The sequence below is a fragment of the Kogia breviceps genome, chromosome 11 (assembly GCF_026419965.1).
Source record: "Kogia breviceps isolate mKogBre1 chromosome 11, mKogBre1 haplotype 1, whole genome shotgun sequence".
In the NCBI taxonomy this organism is placed as follows: Eukaryota; Metazoa; Chordata; class Mammalia; order Artiodactyla; family Physeteridae; genus Kogia; species Kogia breviceps.
This window is the reverse complement of record NC_081320.1, coordinates 44,622,028-44,645,529: the sequence shown is the minus strand read 5'-3', so window position 1 is coordinate 44,645,529 and position 23,502 is coordinate 44,622,028. Positions and strand designations below refer to the sequence as shown.

At 44.6% G+C, this 23,502-nt stretch overlaps 1 protein-coding gene across 21 annotated transcripts in view; it reads right to left on the bottom strand.

The window, feature by feature from the left end:
- AAK1 (AP2 associated kinase 1) overlaps positions 1-20,614 on the bottom strand; it is a 164,837-nt gene extending 144,223 nt beyond the window's left edge. For all 21 annotated transcript variants that reach the window (XM_059079778.2, XM_059079783.2, XM_059079785.2 and 18 more), the window contains exons 1-2: positions 20,390-20,614; positions 19,704-20,090 (exon numbers count right to left, since the gene is read on the bottom strand). In XM_059079778.2, the coding sequence (XP_058935761.1) occupies positions 19,704-19,866 (163 nt within the window). In that variant the 5' untranslated portion in view covers positions 19,867-20,090; positions 20,390-20,614. The remainder of the gene's footprint in view (positions 1-19,703; positions 20,091-20,389) is intronic.
- Positions 20,615-23,502: the final 2,888 nt, after the last annotated feature.

The following is a 23,502-nucleotide window of genomic DNA, read 5'->3' as shown; positions in this document are numbered from 1 at the left end:
AAACTCAAAAAAAATTTTGTTTTTCAAACCAAAACTTGTACACAAATGTTCATAACTACATTATTCACAATAGCCAAAGGTGGAAAACAACCCAAATATCCATCAATGGATGAATGGATAAACAAACTGTGGTATATCTATATGATGGAATATTATTCAGCCATAAAAAGGGATGGAGTACTGACATATGCCACAACATGAATAAACCTCAAAAATATTAAGCTAAGTGAAACAAACAAGTCACAAAAGGTAATCATATACTATATGATTCCATTTATATGAAATATCCAGAATAGGTAAATCCATAGAGACAGAAAGCAAATTGGTAGTTCCAGGGGCTGGGGAAGGAGGAAATGGGGAGTAACTGCTTAACAGGTACAGGTTTCCTCTTGGGAATGATGAAAATGTTTTAGAACAAGATAGAGGTGATAGCTGCACATTATGAATGTACTAAATGCAACTTTACTGTTCACTTTAAAACAATAATGTTATGTGAATTTCACCTCAATTGAAAAAGGTAAAATAAATCCAACTTTGCCATTAGAATTCAAAGAATACATATAAAACATTTTTAATGACTTAACTAATCATCAGGGTCTAAATCAGGGTTTCTCAACCTGAGCACTATTGACTTTGAGCTGGATGATTAATTCTCTGTAGTGAGGGGCTGTCCTGTGCACTGTAGCGTGTTCAGCAGCATCCCTGGCCAATACCCATTTGATGCCAGTAACACACACATACACACACACACACACACACACACACACACACACACACACTCCTCACTGAGTTGTGACAACTAACACTATCTCCAGACACTGCCAAACATACCTTGGTGGGTGAAACCGCCCCCAATTAAGAGCCACTGGTCTAAATGAAAAAGGGCTCTCCCAGCAATTACTAAGAATGTTCTTTTTCAATTCCTTGTCAACCTGGCAGTGTGACTCACTGTGTCCTGCCAGCCCTACCAGTCACAAATGACCTATCTATGACTTCTGGCACCTGATTATAATGTCCTTTCTTCTACTCTCAATTCCCCCAAACCACTCACAAGTGCCCTGGATAGGCTGCTTTCTGCCTGCTAGGCTAGAGATTATTCAGTACCATTCACCTTGTCCCCAGCTCATGGCTCCATGTCTCCATTAGCACCCAAGAGACGGAAGGACATCCTCAAGGTACAGGTCAAGGAAAAACCCAACTTACTTAGTTTTACAAGTCGGGCAGACCCTTCCTGTACCTAGGTTCTCGTTCCCAATCTCAGTAGTTAATTAAAGAATAACAAAAGCTCCCCCCTCCATCAGTTCATCCCCAAACAGGGTGACAGCTGAAATGAGAGGCACAAGGTCCCTATTCCTAGGAGATATGACTAAACTTTCAAGAACTTCAGTGATCTCTAACTTTGGGGAACACCGTCAATTCGGGCTTCATTGTTTTGACATTAATCTTTCAAAAAGCCCTCAAACCTTGAGAAGACAAATGGATTCTATTCCCATCTGAACCTACGTAGCCTTGGACAGGTCACTGAATCCTCTGGCCATAGTTTTCTCCTTTGCAAGATGTGTGGTTTAGGCTGTTTGAATTCTAAATTTAATGCATTGATTTAATACCTACTTCCTAAGTACCTACTTATTAAGATCATAGAGAAAGATAAGCAGAAACCTATCCATGCCCTCAAGAAGTACAACTTGGGTCAGAGGTAGGTGAAGAATAGCTTAGAAGACAGAGAGACAGAGAGACAGAGAGACAGAGAGACAGAGAGAGACAGAGAGACAGAGAGAGACAGAGAGAGACAGAGACAGTAAGATGGAACAAAAACTAAAGAGGTATGTGCCAAGTGCTTTTGAGTGTGTGAGAGAACAAACATCAGGAACAACCAATCGCACATAAAGCAAGTCAACAGATACTGCCCACAGCACCCTATATCTTGTGCAGCAGGGGAAGTGAGGAGTTTGAAGTATTAGGGGTGTTGGAGGAGGCAGTGTTTAATGGAGACTTCCCAGCTAACTATGTGGTTTCTTGAATAACTGGAAATATGCAAGGTACCATTTCTAACTCACAGATTGAGCAATTTTGCTGACACAGTCAGACCTTTTCCTTTATCTAAAGGCTGAGTAAAAACTCAGGGAAGTGGTCCTTCATCTCTCAGTAACCTGTGAGGTAAAGGGCTTCCATAAGAGTTAATCACTAGTTCAGTGTGACAAAAGACAGCCAAGAGGCAACCAACCTGACCAGGAGGGCCTAAAAGTTAAAGGTGAGCAGAAACCCCCAGCAACAAAATGCAAAAGGTAAATTCAAAACCACATACTGAGAATGTCTGTACAGTGACCACACAAGGTCTCTTGCCTCTTTCTTCTCAAAGCCAAGCCCCAAGGGAGAATTTAAAATATATATTTAGGGCTTCCCTGGTGGTGCAGTGGTTAAGAATCCGCCTGCCACTGCAGGGGACATGGATTTGATCCCTGGTCCCAGAAGATCACACATGCCGTGGAGCAACTAAGCCCGAGCACCACAACTACTGAGCCTGTGCTCTAGAGCCTGCGAGCCACAACTACTGAAGCCCGTGCGCCTAGAGCCTGTGCTCCACAACAAGAGAAGCCACCACAATGAGAAGCCCGTGCACCGCAACCAAGGGTAGCCCCCACTCACCACAACTAAAGAAAGCTCATGCACAGCAACGAAGACCCAATGCAGCCAAAAATAAATAAATAAAATATATATTTATATTTATGTATTTAAACATAAATAAACATGATATGTAAATATATAGGCAAATATAACTAAAAGGAAAGTTTCTTCCTTCTAATAAGAGGAAACAAAGGTGTCAAATACCGTAAATTATATAAATGTAACAATAACAATAACAACAACTTAGCTCCAAAATCTGGCCAAAGATGTGTCATCCAAATTGCCCTGGCCTGCTCTTGAGTCAGCCAACATTGCTTGCATCACCGGCCCACTGATGCCAGATCTTCCTACACCTCAAGAACTTCAGGGCAGGAGGTCAGATTTTTCCTTGTTCTCCTAAGCGGATTCCAGAGCATTACTCCTTCCACCTTCCACCCTCATGTAAAGGTTCCTGTCCCTCTGAGCTTGAGCCACCTGGCTCAGGTGGCTTCCACCCTGCCTTGCCTTTGGCCCTCCACCCTCTGACTCATTTCCCAACATTCACTGAAGGCTCTGGCATCTGGTTTCCTCTCCACAACCCCTGCCATCATCCTAGGAGCTTTCAAGATCCACGAGGATAATTTATTCCTCTACTTCAGCCTCCAAATGCCTTCATTACAGTGACCTTTGGTCTTCTCAACCACCTACATACACGGCCACACCTTGGACCTTGTCAACACAGACCCTGAATGACAATTGTTCACTTTCTGACACACCCTCCAAGCCTCCAGCCTCTCAGATCTTCACTGTGGGCTGAATTGTTCTTCAAATTCATGCATCACCTAGCTCTGACTCTTTTCCATTTTCTCCCAATCAAACAACCCTCTCCTTAAACAGTCCTCTCTCCCCAAGTCTGGCCCCACGGTTGACAACCTGGACCACTCCTTGGATTCCTCTGTACCCTTGGCCTCCCAAAACATCTAAACCCTGGATCAGTGCTAAGTCCACCTATTCTGCTCCTAGTCCCAGGTGCCTGAGTTCTACCAGAGAAATCACACAGGCTTGCAAAACTGCATCACTATCAATTCATGGTCTTCATCCTGCCTGAGTCCTATACTTATCCTTGGACAGCTCCCTCTCCGTGATTAACCGAAACCCTCAGGAGTCTCCTCAGCCCCATACTCCCCACTACCCTCAGCAGACGACCTTGCTTCCTCATTCCAGAAAAACGAGGGCATCTTCCATGTCTACCTTCAAATTCCTATCTCCCCCCCGCACCTCCAGTCCTCCCAATACAAGCTTAACTCTATCCATACTGATTCATTTTTCTCCTCCTATCTCAGAGGGTGAAATTTCCTTTTTCTTCTCCAAGGATCAGGCTTGATCTCATTCATTCATTCATTTACCCATTTAATCAACAAATATTTACTAAGTGGTCTAGGCCTGTGAACAAAACAGACAAGCTCAGGAAGCTTACATTCTAAAGAAGGGAGACAATACATAAATAAATAGGTTAATTATAGAGCATATCAGAAGCAGGGAGGAGAAAAAGGGAGACTGTGGGAAGGAGAGCTTGCAATGTTTATCAGAATGGTCAGAGAAGGACTCTCTGAGAAGGTGACATTTAAGCAAACAGGTGAGGGAGAGCAAGCTTTGGGGCTACCTAGAGAAGAGTACTGCAGACAGAGGGGAAAGCCCAAAAACCCCAAGGCAGATGCGTGAACCTCCCTTGCTTTCAGGAACCCCAAGGAGGCCAGTGTGGAGAGAGTGCAATAACCAAAGAGGAACCTAGTAACACAGGACAGAAGAGAAGTCATTGCGAGCCAGAGCATAGTACTTTCTAGGCCCACACCAGAGTTTGCAGTTTAACTTTCAGGGAGATGGGGAGTCACTGGATGGTTCCCAACAGAGAAGTAACAGGTAATGAGTTGAATTTAAAAGGATCCCTCTTGCCACTGCGTTGGGGGCAGACTGAGGAAGCTTGGACAGAAGTACAGAGACCCGTGAAGAAATAGCCACTGTAATCCAGGCCAACAACAGCTGGGCCCAGGGAGACAGCAGAGGAGGAAGTTAGGAGTGGCTGGATTTTGGATCTATTGTGAATGTAGAGCAAAGAGGATTATCCCAAGCGGATGACTGGAGGAAAGGTTTTTGGCCTGAGTAACTGAAAGAATGGAGCTGCAATTCAAAAAGACGAAGGGTCCATCTCCTCCAGTCTCCTCAGGAGCCTTACAACTGCCCTCACTCTTGTTTTAAATCTCTTTCTTTCTCTGTCTGCCTTCCTATCAGCTACCATACGATCTCTCCTTTTCTTTTCTACTCACGTTCCTTAAAGAAATAGTCGAGTCTTGGTTCTCCCATTCACCAGCTCACGACTCTTCTAAAACTGCTCTTGCAGACGCCAGGGCCATCCCATTGTCCAAACCAGAGGCCTTTTTCCCGTCTTTATCCTACTTGACCAGTCAGAGGCACCTGATCCTCTTTACTCCGACTTACTAACTCTGCAGAGCACCACGTGTGTGAGACACTGCAGTCTACTGATTCTCCTCATACCTCTGGATGGTCTTCCCCTGTCTCCTTTCAGGGCTTTCCTTACTAAACTAGCCCTTAAATGTTGCTAAAACTCAACTCCATCCTCAGCCCATTGCTCTTCTTACTCTTGACTTCTCAAACTCGAGTACAAGCATCTCTTCATGGACAGCCCCCAAACAAATCAATGTCACAACATTCAACTTCCCTAGGTATTCTTTCCTAAAAATGACTTGCCTGAGTTCCCACAAGCCCTTATCTCACTTTCCCATAAATAAATAAGTAAATTTTGTAAAAGGCACACCCTTCACCCAATTCTCACTACATCCCCCAGGGTGTAAAAAACACCAAAGCTCTGTGTATAAACCCATAGGGTTTCCTATATTTCTCTGACATATATATTTCTGCTAAGAATAAAGCACGGGGTTAGAAATGTGATATATTGGTGCATGTTGGGGTGTTCTGAATTCAGGTATAAAATAGAGTGGAAGGAGGAAAGACAATTTTAACAGACCCTAAATGAGATGAGCTGAAGCCCCAGCAAGAAGTCCGGCTTAGCCCCCAGTCAACCTACAGAATCATGAGAAATAATAAACTGTTGTTGTTTTAAGCCACTGGGTTGTAGGGTAGTTTGTTACACAGCAATAGGTAACCCAAACACACTACAAACTGATCAGGTCAAACTCATTATCTTTCCTCATTAAACCTGGGTCTTCCCTCTTTCGATCTTTCCTCTCTTCCTGAATAATACAGCTCAGTTAGTGTCACTTCTTTTTTTTTTTTAATTTCCTGGCTGCGCCATGTGGCATGCAGGATCTTGGTTCTCTGACCAGGGATCAAACCTGCGCCCCCTGCAGCGGAAGCGTGGGATCTTAACCACTGGACCACCAGGGAAGTCCCAGTTAGTGTCACTTCTATCTCACGTACCTGGGCTCTCAAACTGGAAACCTAGAACCATTCTTGATTCCATCTCTCTCTTTCAACCTCTAAATCCAGTCAAGCACCAAGTCTTGATGATATGACCTCTTAATATTCATCTGTACTCTTCTTTGTTTCTATCACCACTCTGCCACTTGAGCCCTCACTGACTTTCACCTGGATCATGGCAACAGCCTCCTAAATGCTCTAGACTCCGCTACCTCATGTCATCCTCCACAAATCTAACTACACTGCAAATCTAATCATGCTATCCCCCTCTTAAAAGTCTGAATGGCTTCCTTATTGCTTGAAGATAAAGTTCAAACTCACAAGATCTCTGTGATCTAGGCCCTATCTTTCTTCTCAGGCCTTTCCAAGTATGACTGCAGACAAAATCATAAAGAAAAAGATTTATATATTTGGTTGCACAAAAATTTTAAATATCGGCAAAAGCCCCATCTTAACAGAAGGTAAATGACAAAATAGAAAAAAAAACTGATATGTGTACACAGACACCCACAAAGTATTAATATGTTAAATAGGTAAAGCACTTCTATAAATCATTAAGATGAATGCCCTAACAGAAATGAGTAAAGAAACAAAAAATTCAGCACAGAAGAAATATAAAGGAAAGAAAGGAAGAGAGAAAGAAAGAAAGAAAGAAAGAAAGAAAGAAAGGAAAGAAAGAGAAGGAAAAAAGAAAAGAAAGTTAGAAAGGAAGAAAGGAAAGGAAAGAAAGGAAGGAAAGAAGGAAAGAAGGAAAGAAAGAAAGACAGAAAGAAAAGAAAGAAAGGGAAAAGGAGGAAGGAAGAAAGAGAGAAATGGAGGAAGGAAGAAAGAAAAAGAAAAAAAACATGTCCAACCTCATAAAAAGATAACACTTCTGGTGGAAGTATATATTGGTTTTATCTTTCTGGAGGCTATTTTATAATATGTACTGAAAGCTAAAATATGCATATCTTTTGATCCAGCCATTTCACATTCAGAAATTTATTCTAAGGAAGTAATAGAACAAGTACCCAAAGGCTTTAAAAAATACTCGTTGCGGTTGTTTTGTAATAGCTATAAATAACCTAAATGACTAATAGGAGATTGGTTAAACAAATCACAAAACATTCACACAATGGACTAAAACTGTTGATGCAGATGCTTAACACAAAAAGATAGTTAGGATATACTGCTATTTGAGAAAGCAAACTACAGACAAAGCATATTCTTATTCTTAAAAAATGCACAAGTCTGGAAGGTACATACCAAAATGTTAACAAAGGTAATTTATGGGATTATGGATAATACTTTCTCTTTTTGTCTGGCTTTATCTTCTAATTATTCTACTATACTATGGATTAATTTTTGTCATAAATTTTTTAAGACTTCTGGATTGCTTTCTTCCATATCTCCCAAAGATTATATATGGAGCTAGCATTCATTTCATTCTTTCCCATCTTCCAGGTCCAACCCCAAATACCATCTGAGGGTCTCCAGCAGGGCGCTTATTGATATATAAACAGATACAGCATTGAACAGTGGATTATAATCCTGGAAACTTCTCTGTGGTTTCAAAGAAATCAAAACTGAATGACTAAAATAATATTATAACGGTGCCTAGAACATCGCCTTACACTGAAAGTGTGGAGAAGTGATTGAGGAGACAGCAGGAGAAGGGATAGTAAGTGAAAAGGAAAATGGAAATGGGTTAAGGCCCTACGGCACTGCCACTCAACTTTTCAGACAAAAGGCTCTAAACACATTTAATTAATAATAAATACCAAATGTAACTCGTAATGTCTTCAGAACTCAACGTTTCTAGCAGAAGAGACATAAAAAACTGGTTTCTGCGCCAACAAGAGACATGAAGCCCGTGCTCAGCAGTTCATGCACTTTAATCACAGACAAGACCCTCAAATGCTCACTAAGATCCTCTTTATTGTTACACACGAGTCTAACAAGCTTAGTCATCTAGTTTCCAAGTCCACGGCGGATTAAAAGCAGCAAACTAGAGAGGCGCTAATTCAGGAAGACACTCGGGTAGCGATAAGAAGCGATGGCTGACAATCTCATAAGAAGGCAACCATAATGCACAACATGAAATTCAAAAAGCACAGCAACCCAGGGCCATTTTATTCAGGAGCAAACTCTCTCACCCTAGGCTCTAGCAAGCAAAGAGCCTAACAGATCTATAACAAAACAGTAACATTCTAATAATGCATTTGAGAAATTAGAGAACGGTAAGATGTTAGAGTTGAAAAGCAACTTCACGGTCATCTCGTCCTCAATTTACAGACAAGAACCTGATGATGGACAGAGCTGGAAAGGCTTCTGTCCAGAGTACAGGGCCTGGTGGTCACCAGACAGATTCAGATGAGGAGTACTTTCCACCTATATTACGCTGCCTCTGTGGCATATAATTTAGAAGACAGGAAAGAATGTATTTCAGAAAATGCCCAATCCAAAATAGTATATTTTTCAAAACAGATAGACCCCCAAGGGTCAGGAAAGCATGTGTTCCTATGATGAGTCATCTCGAATGGGCTCTCCATATGACCAGGTCATTCTTCTACTTATTGTCATTCCTTCTCTCCATAAACCTAGGGAACTCCTCCACCTCCTTCCTTACTCTCTTGAATCCCCCAACTCAACTCCCACCCCACAGTATTCAATAGAAAACAGAAGACATGAGGCAAGAACTCCCTCAACTTGCCAAACCTTACCAATTTCTTCTCCTCTGTTCCCATTCTTACTCCTCTTCCTTCCAGGTCAGTGAATAAAGTGCCCTTTCTCCTGTCCAAGGTCATCTCCTCCACCTGAGCTGATGATTCCACCCATGACCTGCCATCACCTCCTCAGCCCCATTGCAACAGTAATCCCCCCATACTTCATTTCCAACTTCCTCCCGATTGGCCACTTCTTCTCTGCTTAATGTACTCAAGACTCTTCCACCATTTAAAAATAATAATAAATTCCTCCCCGACTCATCACCCACCTCACTTCCCATTCACTCATTTCACTGCCACCTGGACTCCACTCCACTGCTCCACTTCCAATGCTCTTAACAAAGCTCATGAATGAACTCCACATTTCCAAATCCAAGAAACACTCTTCCGCCCTCATGGTGACCTTTCTGATTTCTTATACCTTGACATGGCCACACCCTCCTTCTTTTAAATCTACTTAGTATTCATTTTCCCCACTCACTCTCTCCTGATTCTCCACCCACATCTTCAGCCATTCCTTCTGTCTCCTTCATGTGCTCACTCATTCATTCAACTGGCTTTCACTGAGCTCCACAGATGTGCCGGGCACTACACGGGCACTGGGGATAGAGCTACGAGCAAGTCAGCCAAGTCTCCGCTTTCACGGAGGTGAAATTCTAGTGGGGGAGATAAACAATGAGCAAGAAAAATCAGTTGACACATGCTACGTGGCAAAATAAAACATGGTGGGTTCCTGATATTGGATAGTCAAAAAAGGCCTCTCTGAGGTGAGATTTCAGTGAGATCTGAATGGCAAGAAACAGCCAGCCATGGAAAGATCAGGAAAAAAAATTCCAAGCAAAGGGACCAGCCCTGCCTAAGACAATAAAGAGGAGACACTGTTAAATGCTCCACAAAGGTAAAGAGGAATCACTGCTGTGACTATAAAGCATGCTGGCTGAGGTTAAGGGAGAGGTAAGTTCTTGTAGCAGTTTGCAGGTCAGAGTGAGGAGGCATCCAGAGGACAGGAGCAAGGACTGGTCACTTTGACAGCTGTGGTGAGTACTGAGGCTAGAGAGGACAAAGGTTAGGTGGGATTAAGGTAGGTGGGTGGGGAGGGGGAAGGGATCCCAGGTGCGGGGGAACACTACCAGTAGAGCAAAGAGCTAAATCCATGGTTCAGGGGAGATGAGGGGGGGGCACAGGCCTGAATGAAACAAGAGACCTGTGTTAGAGCATAAGGATTTGAAAGTGGGCACACGGCGGGGGCAGGAGTTCCCCAGGCAGAGAGGGCCATCATGCTAACAGCGACCTGACAGGCTGGGGGAATCATCCTAACACAGGTGGCTTTCAGGCACGGAAAAATCAAATCAAATCAAATCTGAGATTCTCTCTCCTCCTTATTCATCCTGGGGTTTGTAATAGATACTGTGAAAGATATAGATATAGATATCTCTCTATCTCTAATATTATCTATTCATCTATCTGCATGACTCTAGCTCCACCAGGTTTTACATACAGCAAACCAAATACTGCCTGATTAAAAACCAAATTCACGCACCTAAATACTAAGAGTTACTGTTTGCAGACTACTAACTACACACTAAGCACTATGTTAAGTGCTTTGCACAATTTCATCTAGTCTCACAACCACCCAGAGTATTCTCTGCATTTTACCAATGATAAGCCAGGATCTGAGTAAGTTGCCCAACACCACAGGAACCAGGCCAGGATTCAAGCCAAGGGCTGCCCACCTCCAAGTCCCATGCTTTTAAACCACCACGTATGAGGCTAACCTTGAAAATCTTCTCCTAAGGAGAACATCATCGTGTTCCCTTTGACCTAGGGAGTCAGGGAGGAAAGACAGTACTGAACATCAGGTTTTCCCCAATCATTACTGAGTTACACCTTCCGGTCAAACCGAAATTTTCCCATAGCCAAAAAGCCAGACGGAATTATTTCTTCCAACACTGCCCACTCCCCCACCACCAAGATTCCCAGGCTTCTAAAAATAGTAGAGGACAAAGGTCTGAGGAACAGGGCTAGGCTACCCCCAGGGGAAATTAAATGAGTCTAACAAACCTGTAAGATAATCAGTACTTTCTGAACCAACAAAATTCACTGACCAGGGAAAATGATGAGTCGAGGGTACTAGTGGGAGACATGCCACCTCTGTAAAGCTGGAAGCGCCCAACCGATGAGTTTTGGGTCCTCTTCTTTCTTCCTGCCCCGGGTAATAAAGTCTCCATTTTGTTCTCAAATTCATGCTCAGTACCAGAGGGACAATAATCTTTCTCTTACTCTAAAGGTCCAGGTACAATAGCTATAAGTCCTTAAAAACAGGCTCCAAACAAATTACATGGCATTATACTGCTTTCTCAGGATTCAAGTCCTAGATGAAAGGCATCATTATTTAAGATCATTATAATGACAAATGATAATCCAACATCAATGCTTCGCTTGGCCTTCTATTATAATAATATAGGGATGCCATAAACTCTTTCATCCAACAATCCCTTGGCTCTTCAGAAATCATAAATAACAAAGCTTCAACTGGCGTTGCCTTCCATTGTCTGCCAAGGTTCACTCAGAGCCCAAGGAGAAAACTGACCAGCTGATTCAAGCTGATTCACTCACAGCACATCTCAAATGAAACTCCAAATTTTTACTCTTTTAACTTTGTTCCAACTTGGGGAACTCACCCTCTGCCAAGGTAGAAGTCTCACTCATAAGAAGGACTCCTCTTTCCTAACAACTGTCCATAACTCAACAGAAGAACTGAGATTGTTTATACATAATAGACTAAATGATAATAAAAATAACAGACTAATAATAATAAAGATAATAATGGAGGAAGAAAGTAAGAACAAAATCTTGCAGCCAGTATTGCCTTAACGTGCTGATACTCATTATTCCTGATTCAAAATCACATAGAATGAAAAAGCTTTTTTGCTTTGGGTATAAACACAGAACATATGATTTATTTATGTAGGCAATGCTGTTCCTCGAAAGAGACTAAAAATGTTGCAATACTTCAACTTTACTAAGAATATAACATGTGCAAAGGTGCTTAACTAGATATGTTCCCTAAAACAAGGTTCCTTGAAGAAGGGGTTCCAGAGAAAAGACTCACAGTTGAGAACAATCCCACTCCAGGAAATCTTGCCTAACCATCTCAGTCCTCATTGCCCTCCTTCCCTTCAACCCCTCCAGAATTTAGAGAGTACACCACACACGCCAGCATTTCAATAGCTATTGTCTTGTGGGGTGTACTTGTCTCCTGCGTGTTGGTCACGTCACGTCAACTGGGAGGGCAGGAGCCAAGCTTTCCATTACTTCTCTCTGCCATAGCACCTCAAACAGAGCTGGTAAAGAATATGCTAGATGCTCAGTAAACCTTGCTCCTCCTGGCTGGAGGGGCAAGCTCTTATGCTCTCTGTATTATACCTCCAGCCTTTCACTTCATGATCACAGCATCCCTACAGAGGTAGGAAGGACGTTTACTACAGTGAGGAAGCAAAGGCTCACAATAGTTAAACGACTTCCCCAAAGCCGACAAGTAGCAGATGTGAAAGAACTTGAACCCAAGACCCTTAGCTGCAAGTGCTAGATTCTTCCTTACACAAAGGATTACCAACATCTTCTCTCATAACATTCTGACCTTTAATATCCCTTCCCAACTGAACCTCGCTCTGAGTAATTCAAGTCAGAAAATGCTTCCACCACATTTTGGGGTTGCTCAGATATGGGAATATGGGGAGAATTTTTTAAAGCTCATAATTCACATGCAGTCAGTGGAGAGTACTGCTATAACTCCTCTCAGCCAGGACCCACACAGACTTGCAGTTCTATCTCTTTTTTTTTTTTACCGGTTTACTCTGGAAGTAGCTGTTTTACACAGAAAATGACGTAAAGACTTTTAACCATAATAGGTTAAGAAAGATTGCTGGCTTGCTGATTCTGAGAAAATGAATTTAAAAATTAAGTGATTTGCCTGAAGTCACACAGCAAATTAGACCCTTCTGAGCCACCTCTGACTCCTCTCTGTCCCCATACTGGCTGACACATCATGCTGTACCACCTTGGCACTGCTGACATTTGGGTCTGGATGATTCTCTATTGGGGGTGGGGAAATCGTGTACACGGTAGGACGTTTAGCAGGAGCTCTGGCCTAAACTCACTAGCTGCCAGTATTACCCCATCCTGTGACAATCAAAAATGTCTCCAGATGTTGCTAAATGTCACCTGGGGATAATCACCCCTGGTTGAGAACCACTGCTCTAGACCAGAGGTACACAAAGCAATCCACTGGGTTTAGAAAGAAAATATGAGACTATTTATATTAACTGTCATCTTAACAAATAAGATTTTTATCTTTACTAATATTTAATATATGGTCCATCTCTAATGTTTCCATCAAGTCCAAATGTCAGTCATGCATCTCAGACAAATCTGATGGAATCCTGGGGGAAGAGCGGAAGCTCCATAGCAAAGGCTGAGATGTACTGAGAGGTACTGCAGTCCATGTGCTTGGTTAAGTGTGTTTAATGATTACATTTGTTTTAAATGGATTAGCCCTCATAAAACAAACAAGGGGATTAAAAAGATTCCTGTAAAGAAAGCTCGGATAAAGATAACACAAGCATACGTGAGCAACAAGAGAATGGCAGGGCCTGATTTCTATCCCAGTGTCCTCTTCATCAGTCACACTACAACATAGAAACAATCACAGTCTAATAAGATATGACAAGAAGTTCACTGAAACCCTGCTGAGATTATTTAAAGTATGGATGTGTAACCACTATCATAAATGATGAACTTCACTATAAGTACATACTATGCCTTCAGATTATTAGCTAATGACAGCAGGCCATGAATATAATGTAAATAAACAAGGGAGAGCATGTCTGTAAACTGAGTGTTATTCTACCCAAAAAGTTTAAAAGACTATTGTTCTAAACCAACACTGCCCAAAGAACTTTCTCTGATGATGAAATTTTCTCCGTCTGTGTTGTCCAAAATTGTAGGCCTTAGCCACACGTGGCTATTAATCAACTGAAATGTGGCTACTGTGTCTGACGAATTAAATTTTGATCTTATATCAGATAATTTAAATTTAAATACCCATATGTGGCTAGTGGCTATTTATTGGCCTGCACAGCACTGGACACTAGTAGATCACTACTGTCTCAAAACATACAGCTCTCAGCAAGCAGTGCACTTTCCTGCTTTTGTGTCTTTGGTTATTCTCTCTGCCTAGAATGTTCTCTTGACCCTGTACATATAGTACCAAGTTCTTATTTTTGAAGACACATTTCAAGTATCACTTTCTTTAGCTTTCCCTGACTACTCCTCACCCCACAAGATTAATGGCTCCCTCAGGTCTGTCCCCTAGCCCTTGTACATCCCTCATCACAGCAAGTAGAGCTATTTGCTTGTGTGTCTGACGTTCTATGATAGTGAGTTCCTCAAGGCAGAGCCGTGTCTTATTTAATCACTGCATGACGTCCAGCACAGGCATGGTTACTGAACACGGCAAAGAATGAACGAACAAACCTGGGTCTTCCAATCACACTGCAGTGCTCCCACCACCACACCAAACACACCAAAAGATGTCTCCAGAAAAGTAGGCTGAAGGCTATGCTCTGCTACTTCAAGTGCTGGATGCTACTTCAATAGACAATCTCATTTCTATGATTATCATTGTTTGGCCCTTAAAGATGCAGATGACACAGGGATTTCTTAAGCAGCTCAGAAAGCATCTATCCTTTGAAGAGGACAAGATGAACGCGGACGGTGGGGTGAGTCCCCTTTCTGTCTCAAGTGTCAACTTTCAAATACTGCAAGGTAAAATGACTGCTCTGACGCAGTAGTATGTTTTCATGTCTTCTTTATTAATATTTACCAAGCTTTTCCTGTGTACTCTACATGCAGTTTTAGCTACTGAGGGACAAGTGTATGCCTCCCCCCATACCCTCCCTCTCAAAACCCATATGAAACTGTTTCTCTCTCTTCATGACCTCTCATTAAATGAGTGTGACTTTGTTAGAAAGACCAAGGAAAGGCTTTGACCACGCAATGACTTATTCTAGATTTCATTTCTGAATTCGAGATTTGGCTATATTTAGCAAAGCTATAACTGTCATCATGCCCAAAGCCAGGAAGAAGACACCATTCACAAGCCACCCCCTGAAAATCTGCAGTTGCCACTAAAAAACCAGACTTCCCAGCAGGCAAAGACATCTGAAGTGGGAGGGGTCAAATTGGTTGTCTGCATCAAGAGAAGACCTCACGCGCTTATAGCCAACCTCCCTGCCTGGCGCTGAAGCTCTCTGTGGCCTTATTTCCTTTTCTTTTCTCTCCAACATACCTTCTGCTTGGGTCAAACACCCTCATTATCTCCCCTGTCCACTCCTTCCTGTAACACTGGTCTTCTCACTCCCCCGCCTGCTTCTGCTTCAAGCTTCTTGCCTCTCTTCGAACCTTCAGGACCACTCCTTCCCCAGACACCAGCCAGCTCCTCGCCCCCACTACTGGCAAAGGGCTGAGGCACAGAGGGAAGCAGTGCACACTGGACAGCTAGCCAATGGTTACTCAGAAGGCCCAGGGCCACTGGGGAAAGCAAGCAGCCAGCACAGCCAGGGAGCAAATGTAAAAGAATTTCCTTCTACCATGCCATGTCCTTCTTTCCTTGACTCCGGAAGGGAAACTTCTAATAACCAAAATGGATAACACCAGACTAGCCAGTTTTCCCAGAACTCACCATACTGTCTCCCCTCTCCGCACTTTTGCATGTGCTATTCTTTCTGCTTAGAAAGGCTTGAGTAACCCTCATCTGGAACATACGCTGGGTAATTTCCATTCCTGTTCAAACGACACTTCATCTGGAAACCCTCAGCCCCAGGCCTTTTATCATCTCATAACATCTTTTTACTACCTACTCCACACCCAGGACCATGCTAAGTGCTGCACACTTATCTTAGCGTTATTTGCTGGTCTATGAGCTCCTTAAGAGCCTGGCCCAAGTCCCATTCATCCCAGTAGCTCTGGAGCCTAATACAGCACCTGCCACAGAGAAGGCACCAACAAACGTTCACTAAACAAATACATGCATGCATCATATTGATACCACCAACACGTATTTATGCCATACATACACACACACGCGCGCACGCACACACATTTGTTTGGTTTAGGTGATTTCACTCATGTTTTTTAAGCCTCACTACTTTGCACCGTACGTAGGAGAAATTATCAAAGTTTACTGATATGGAGACTTACTGAGTAGTTCTCATTAGCCCTAGACCTGAATTCCTTTAGTGTAGGCCAGAATACTTTCCTGAAAGGCCCCCTGCTCCACCTTATACAGAATGTTCAGGAATGCTGTCTTGGACACAGCAGGTAGTCAACATTTACATATTGTCTGGAGCTTAGATGTAAGGCCTCATATAGCTAAGGGGATATGACAAAAGCATAGCATCTCAGTCCTCCTTTGAGCATTGCTCCACTTTTCCCATTGAGCTCATTCTGGAAGCTTAAACCAGATCTTCCCTTGACATCACACACCCGTTACCTCACACATGATTTAGCATCTCATCATGGCATCTTCGCTGAGGAAGCTAGAGAGAAAATATCCTCCCCTGCACCAGCCTACACAAAGCCAGACCCCTCTGAACTCGTGACTTAGAACCTTCACTTCCCCCAGACATACAACCCCCCACTGGACTAGTTAGGGAAACTGGGTGACTGGGGCTGATGCTGCTGATGGAAAGATGGCAGCCCAGGCACTCTCCTGCCTTACACTCCAGCACCTCCTCCTTGGGGCTCCTGCGATTCCTCACTGTAAAGTACAGACCAAACCCACATGAGGGAAAAAGGGACGGTCAGTGAGATGAGGTGGTAACAGGGTCTGAGCTTGATGCCCAGCACATCATCCCTCCCTGAACTGCCTGGCCACTGCCCTGGGCACTTTGATGCATGACTCTCATCATCCTAAGACAACACTGGCTGGGACTGGTGGCTAGGTCAGCACCTGGGGACTCAAAGAGAAGAGGGTTCAGGAAGGAGCATGGCTACCCAAAACATCTGTTGACCCTTTAAGGAGCTGCTGATGCCTCTGCAAAGAACATTTGGCTGTGTCTACCCACACTGGGGGAAAGGAAAGCTGCAGATTGCTGCAGTCAAACTAGCCTTCACATTGCCCCCCATTCCTCCTGGCTGAGAAATAATGGCTACCAATTACTGAACATCCGAAAAATGTTTAATAATTTACATACATTGCCTCAGTTAATATTCAAGATCGCTCCGTAGGGCAGTGGTTCTGAAACTTTAGCTGGCAGTAGAGTATCTCCAGGAACGTGTTAAAGCCCTACAACCAAGTTTATGGGTCGAGGCCTGAATCTGCACTTCTAACAAGCTCCCACGTGATGCTGATGCTCTGGACCCAGGCTCCACACTTTGAGAGTGCCATAGGGAAACAGAGATTCAAGAGAGGTTTGAAATGTCTTACCCAAGGTTTCACAGCTAGTAAAGAACAGATCCAGAATTTGAATCTAAGATCTGCCTGATTCCACAGACAGCCCTGGTAACCATGCTGCTGTAGGGGTGAATGTTTGCCTTGTTTTCATAAATTCACGGACAGCTCCTTAAATGCAGGCATCATACTTTAAACCTCCCTATATCCTTCCCAGAACCTAGCAGTGCCTTTGTACTTGGTGGGTTCTTCACAAGTACTTTGTATACTGGCTCCTACACAGCTACATACTTCTAAGAACCACAAATTCAAATTCAGTTATAGCCAAAGAACATAAAGAGGGCAACACTGCCAGACCTAGTTGAGTCTTTGTCCATATGCCGTCACCATACCTGGATAACTCCTGCTCGTCCTTCAGTCAGTCACTTCCTGCCGCAAGCAGTTCTTGGCTCTCTAAAATTGGAGGCCACTGCACCCAAGCTTATCTCCATGATAGCACATATTGCTCTGTTTTAAGTGGCTGTTTTCCATCTCTCAAAGTAGTCTGTAAATTCCAGCATCTAGTTTTAAATCATATTCCCCAGAGCCTAGCACAGTGCCTGGCACATCACAGACACTCCATAACTGTTTGTCGAATGACTAAATGAATGAATACAGAGCTGCAAGCCCTCAGTTCCATTTAAAAATTCCATAATGCATGATGTGCAGTTCTCGGGGATGAATTCTGGGGAAGAGAAGGGCAGCCTAGATTAAAAAAGACCAATTTTGCCTTTTCTCCTCCCCGTCAACTCAGACTCCAAGAAAACGCACTGCTTAGGGTAGTATCATCTCTAATGAGACAATATCCTAGCTGAACAAAATGTTTCTGGGCTCTAAGTTCAGCAGAGGCCGTTGAGAGGGAAGGAAAGAGCTCTGTGCCCCCTCATTCCTCTTGATTTCTCTCTCACACACTCCTTTTCCATTTCTCCATCCCACTGCAGTCAAGGGCTTTGGCACAGGTATGAAACAGACAGACCAGACTCAAGGGTGTGGATCTGGCAGCGGGCACAGAAGTATCTCCCATCCTGCACCAAAGCCCACAAGGAAGGATCCAGAGGGACAGTGACTCAGGCCCCGGATTAAGTCCAGCTAGAGCAGTACTGAAAATGGAAAAGAGCAACAATTTCATAAGGACATCAACTGCCAGATCTTTTTTAAACCAGTGTTTTTAAAAAGGCTTCAACCGTAACACCAGAAAACTGGGCCCAGCTGAATCCCATTCTGACACAAGCTGAGAGCCAAACAGCTCCTCCTCCAAACCCACCACGAGCAACACTCACATGTCAGGCAGGTCCCAGGCCCAGGTTGGGGCCCTTGCTCCAACCTTAGCTTGCAAGAAGGCTTCTTCTCCTGCTAATAAACTGTTCCCCCACCATGCTGCAGTAATAGAGGCCTCCCCTTCCCCCATCCCCTCTCGGCTGATAAAACAACCTACAGCAGGTTGGCCCCATCCAATTAGTTTGAATAGCTTCATGCCAAGGAAATTGCTGCTTTTATTAAAAATAAAAGCTCACTAGGCAGGCAATGGGCTGTGAAAATTATGAGTCTGGCATAATTATGAAGGTCGATGTTAAGGTTACCAAAAGAGACATGCAAAGATTTCAGGACAGCCTGGGGGATAAAGATATATATCTACTTGTCTATAGATACACAGATGAACACGCTTGCAGGGAATTTACACAGCAGATCTAAATAACATCCTCTCCAAAAGAGAAAAAGCAAAAATCGGAGGCCACTCTCAAGTTATTCTTTTGGCAAAACACACACACACACATACAAAAAAAAAAAAAAAACAACCAAAAAACAAGAACAGGAGAAAGAGGGGCCTACTGGACTGATTTCAAAATAACCACATTCATTTCATGTAATTTGTTATCTTAGCTGCATCCTGGGGACCTGATTACAGTTGGGTCAGGAAACAAACCTAGTCAAATCCACCAAGAGCCTTGGCTCTTAGAAAAACATACTCTGATTCTCTGAAAATCCTCTCTTCCTTCCAGTGCCTGCTCAAGGGAGTGGGAAAGTTGGGTAGGAGAAGAAACCCCTCTTAAAGGTCCTCCATCCCCACTGCTCAGCCCTCACATCAGTACTTCAAGTTTCAGGAGGATGACAAGCCCCACACCCTACATTTGACGTGAAGCTTTACACTTTCACACATATGTTTTCTTGTCTGATCCTCATAATTCGGTGAGGCAGGCAAGAATTGGCTTGTCAATTTTTTTTTAATAAAAGGCCACCAAGGTAAACAATTTCTGGCAAATTCCCCCCACCCCATAAAGCCCTGTCACTTTGAAATCTCAGTTTCAAATTTCTCAAGGACAATGATTCACAGGGCAAAGGAAGGGGGAAGGGAGGGTCAACTGGTCAAAACCCATTCATACATTCAACGTCTTGCTGCATCAGCACAAGATTTTAATTTACGGCGCACTGAAAGAGTCCCACCATACCTTCCGCCAACACCTCGTCCACAGTGACCTGCTGTCGCCCAATGCCAAACACCCTTCCGATGTAGCCACTGCCCAGGCCCGAGGTGCTGCCCCCTCCTCCGCTGGAGCCGGAGCCCGGGCCAGAGCCGCCCTGCTCTCGCCGGGAGTCGAAAAACTTCTTCATCTTGCGAAAAGGAAGCAGTAAAGCAAAATACCGACGGTTTCTAGATTTTTTTTTTTTTTTTAAACAAGAGATCCAAGGATTTCTTCTCGGATTTCAGCTAGGAGAGGAGCCACCCGAATCCGGCCGAGGGGGTGGGGGCTGAGGGAGGATGCCTATAGGAATATGCGTGTCAATCGCGCGGCGGTCCCCTCCTCCTCAAGAGAGCGATTCGTGTAAGTTTAAACCTGTGATGACAGAGGAAGAGAGAGAGGATGAATCAGGAACACACTTAAAAATTCAATTGCTGAGTCCTAGGGGGAGCAAAAGCCACCATCCTGGGGAAACGCTTCATGCATTTTCTTAGAGAGAAAAACCCTGGGGCTGAAAACGCGTCCCCGGCCCCAGAACCCGGGACTCCGTGCCCCGGGGTCTGAAAAAGGAGGGATTCGGGCCGCCTCGGGCAGCGCTGACCCAACCCGGCACTGCTTCCCCTCCTCCCCGGTCTCCCCGCCGCCCCGCGAGGCAGCATCCCAGCGGCACCCACTTGAGATGGCTTGGCGGCCGGCACCCAGCTACCAGCGCCGCAACATTGTCACGGCCGCCGGGCCGGCCTGCGACAAGGAGAGAAGGCGGCGCTGCAGCGAGAGCCGGGGCCGCGTTCGGCGCCCGCCCGCCCGCCAGCTGATCCCCGGAGCGCCCGGCGGAGACTAACCCACCGCCCCTCCCCCGCGCGCGCTCCCGCTCGGCTCCATCCACCCAACCAGGAAGTGAACCGCCGCCGGAAGTGCCTCTCGGGGCGACCTGGCCAGGGGCCCAGGCCACCGGCGGCCGCCGCTCTGTCGCCACAGACGGGAAGGAGTTGTCGGAGAGAAGGGGACCTGGGAAAGGGGGTCTCAGTGCGGAGAGAGTTTTAGAAAAGAATGTTGAAATTGCCCGACCCGTAGGGCACTATGGGAAAGCTTGTTCGGCGCAGCCCAGCGGCTGGACTGCAACTCCCAGGATGCCCCTGGACGACCGAGAGAGGCGGCTGCGGTGGCCTCCTCGGCCACGAAGGTGGTTAGTGGAGTGGTGCATTTGTGGCGATTCAGTTATTTAAACACATCCGGTAAAGAAACTGCCTGGGACCAGGGTTTCCACCCTGCTGCATGTCCCACCCTTCTGGAGCCATCTTATTTGCGACTTGACCGGCCCCCCCCCCGCACAAGGGATTCTGGGGATTGTGGTTTCCGAACGGGTCGAGACTGACACCTGAAGGACGCGGCTTAGCCGCTTAGCCCCTAGCTGGTCCTGCGGGGCTTACCGACGTCACCTGGGCAGAGGTGGAAGACCGGAGGTGATCGGGAAATTTTTGCTGGCAGTTGGTGCCAGGCCATACCCGAAAGCCAACCCTAACATAAATAAACCCAGAGCCCTTCCTCCTCCAACTTCAAAAGCCGCTTTTGCTCCCAGGTGTTATTGAGAACCGGCTCACGGGTCAGCTCTGAGCTAGGCGCTGTGAGAACGCTTAATAAGACCGTGTCTTTTCAGGAAGTCTACAGGCGAGATACAAACTGAGAAACTTAAAGGGTGTGTGTGCGGGGCAAATCGTAGGGTACCAGGAGACCCAAACCCCAAACTTTGGGGCTCGTCTGTTGGTGACCCTTAATTCTTCCACCTTTTCTGATGCTGTGGTTGTGCTGACCTTTGTTAAGCCGCTCCCACACTAACTCTAGGCTGACCTTCTGCTATTTGTTTTCACTTCAAGATTCCCCTTTTGATGCTTATTTTATCCTGATACCGCCCGAGTGCCGAGAGTGGAGGTGGACGACGTGATTTGCATCTGCAAAATGCAGAAGATTTGGGACCCCTCTTGGAACCTCTTCCATCCCTAGATTTCCTGATAGATGATGCTGAAGGTATTGCCAAATCCCTGCCCATCCCCCCTCCCCAAATCCATGATTTTTCAAGTCCCTCAATATAGGTTATTTCTCACCTCCACCTGCTCTCCCTAATTCTGCGACAGCCTTCTTGGCTTGTAAATTAGTCCCAGAATTTTTTCAGCAGGCATTTGAGGAGCGTAGAGAAAGGTGCTTCAGGGCAGGGGGGGGGGGGGGGGCTGGTTCTTGCTTTTTCTAAAATGACTATTGAACTGAGTTGTGACTGGCTTGACAGCGGTTTCTGCTGCTTCTTCCTCTTCTTCCTCCTCCTCTTTTTTCTCCTCCCTCTTTTCCTTCTCCCTTTTCTCCTCCTCCTCTTCCTCTTCCTCATGTTTCAAGTAGTATCACTGTAGTTAAACTATCAGTTAAAGTTCCTGTGTAGAGACAGCATCTTTTCTTCAGGGAGGAGTCAATGTTGTCACCTCAATTCACAAATCCATGCAGCCACCTCCAGGGCGGAATGCAGCACCTGCTGAAACATTCCCTCAAAGCAAGCCCACGGGAGGCATGTTCTCTGCACTTTCCTTAAAAGTCTAGATTTTTCTCCAAGGAAGTTTGGAATCTTAAAATAGATGGGAAAGCATATTTGAAATTAGATTCATTGACCTCCATCTTTCTCTGCATCTATTGATCTTGCCTGGCTTTTTTATTTTCTTTTTAAAATTTCTTTTATTTTTTTGGCTGCGTTGGGTCTTCGTTGCTCCGCCTGGGCTTTCTCTAGTTGCGGCGAGGTGGGGCTACTCTTCGCTGCGGTGAGCGGACTTCTCATTGCAGTGGCTTCTCTTGTTGCAGAGAATGGGCTCTAGGCGCATGGGCTTCAGTAGTTGCAGCACAGGGACTCAGTAGTTGCTGTGCACAGGCTCTAGAGCGCAGGCTAAGTAGTTGTCACAGATGGGTTTAGTTGCGTCTTGGCATGTGGGATCTTCCCGGACCAGGGATCGAACCCGTATCCCCTGCACTGGGAGGTGGATTCTTAACCACTGCGCCACCAGGGAAGTCCCTTGCCTGGCTTTTTAAAAGAAGCCCTGTTGGATCCTAGATTCTGTTGCTATCTCAGTTTTTACTTTTCTAGACTTTCCTGTTACCAGACTAGACCTGACTTATGCAAATTCCAAGTCTTACTTCTGAGATACAAAAATGTGTTTTTATCCTATAAGATTAAGGTAGCTAACATGTATTTATTGAGCACTCATTTGGAAGCTTTGATCAGAATCTGAGGGAGGAAGTTTTAAAAAGAAGAAGAAAAAGAAGGAAAAAACAGAAGACTGGACTTCTTGTCTTCCATTCTCTTAGAGACTAATGGCAGTTATAATGTCAAAACTACAGTTTTTAATGCTTTACATTTATTAAGTTAGTGAATCCTCACAACAACCCTATGAAATAAGGTACTATTATTATTTTCACTTTATAGATGGAGGAACTGAAGCATAGAGATAAGTGACTTGCCCGAAGTCACACAGATAGTAACTGGAAAAATCAGGACTCAAATCCAAGCATTTTAGCTTCAGAACCCAGTGCTTAACTAACTACACCAAACTGCCTCCTTAAAGTAAGAAACATATCTATAAGCAGCACAGGACTGGGAGACAGGAAACCCCTGCCACTCCATAGCTGTGCCCCTAGACCACTTAGCTCTCTGGACCTATTTTCTCAGCCATAAAGCCATAGTTCTCTTACAACTCAGTAATTCTTTAGATCTTAGTGTAAAATAATCAGATCAACCACTGTAATCTCAAAACTC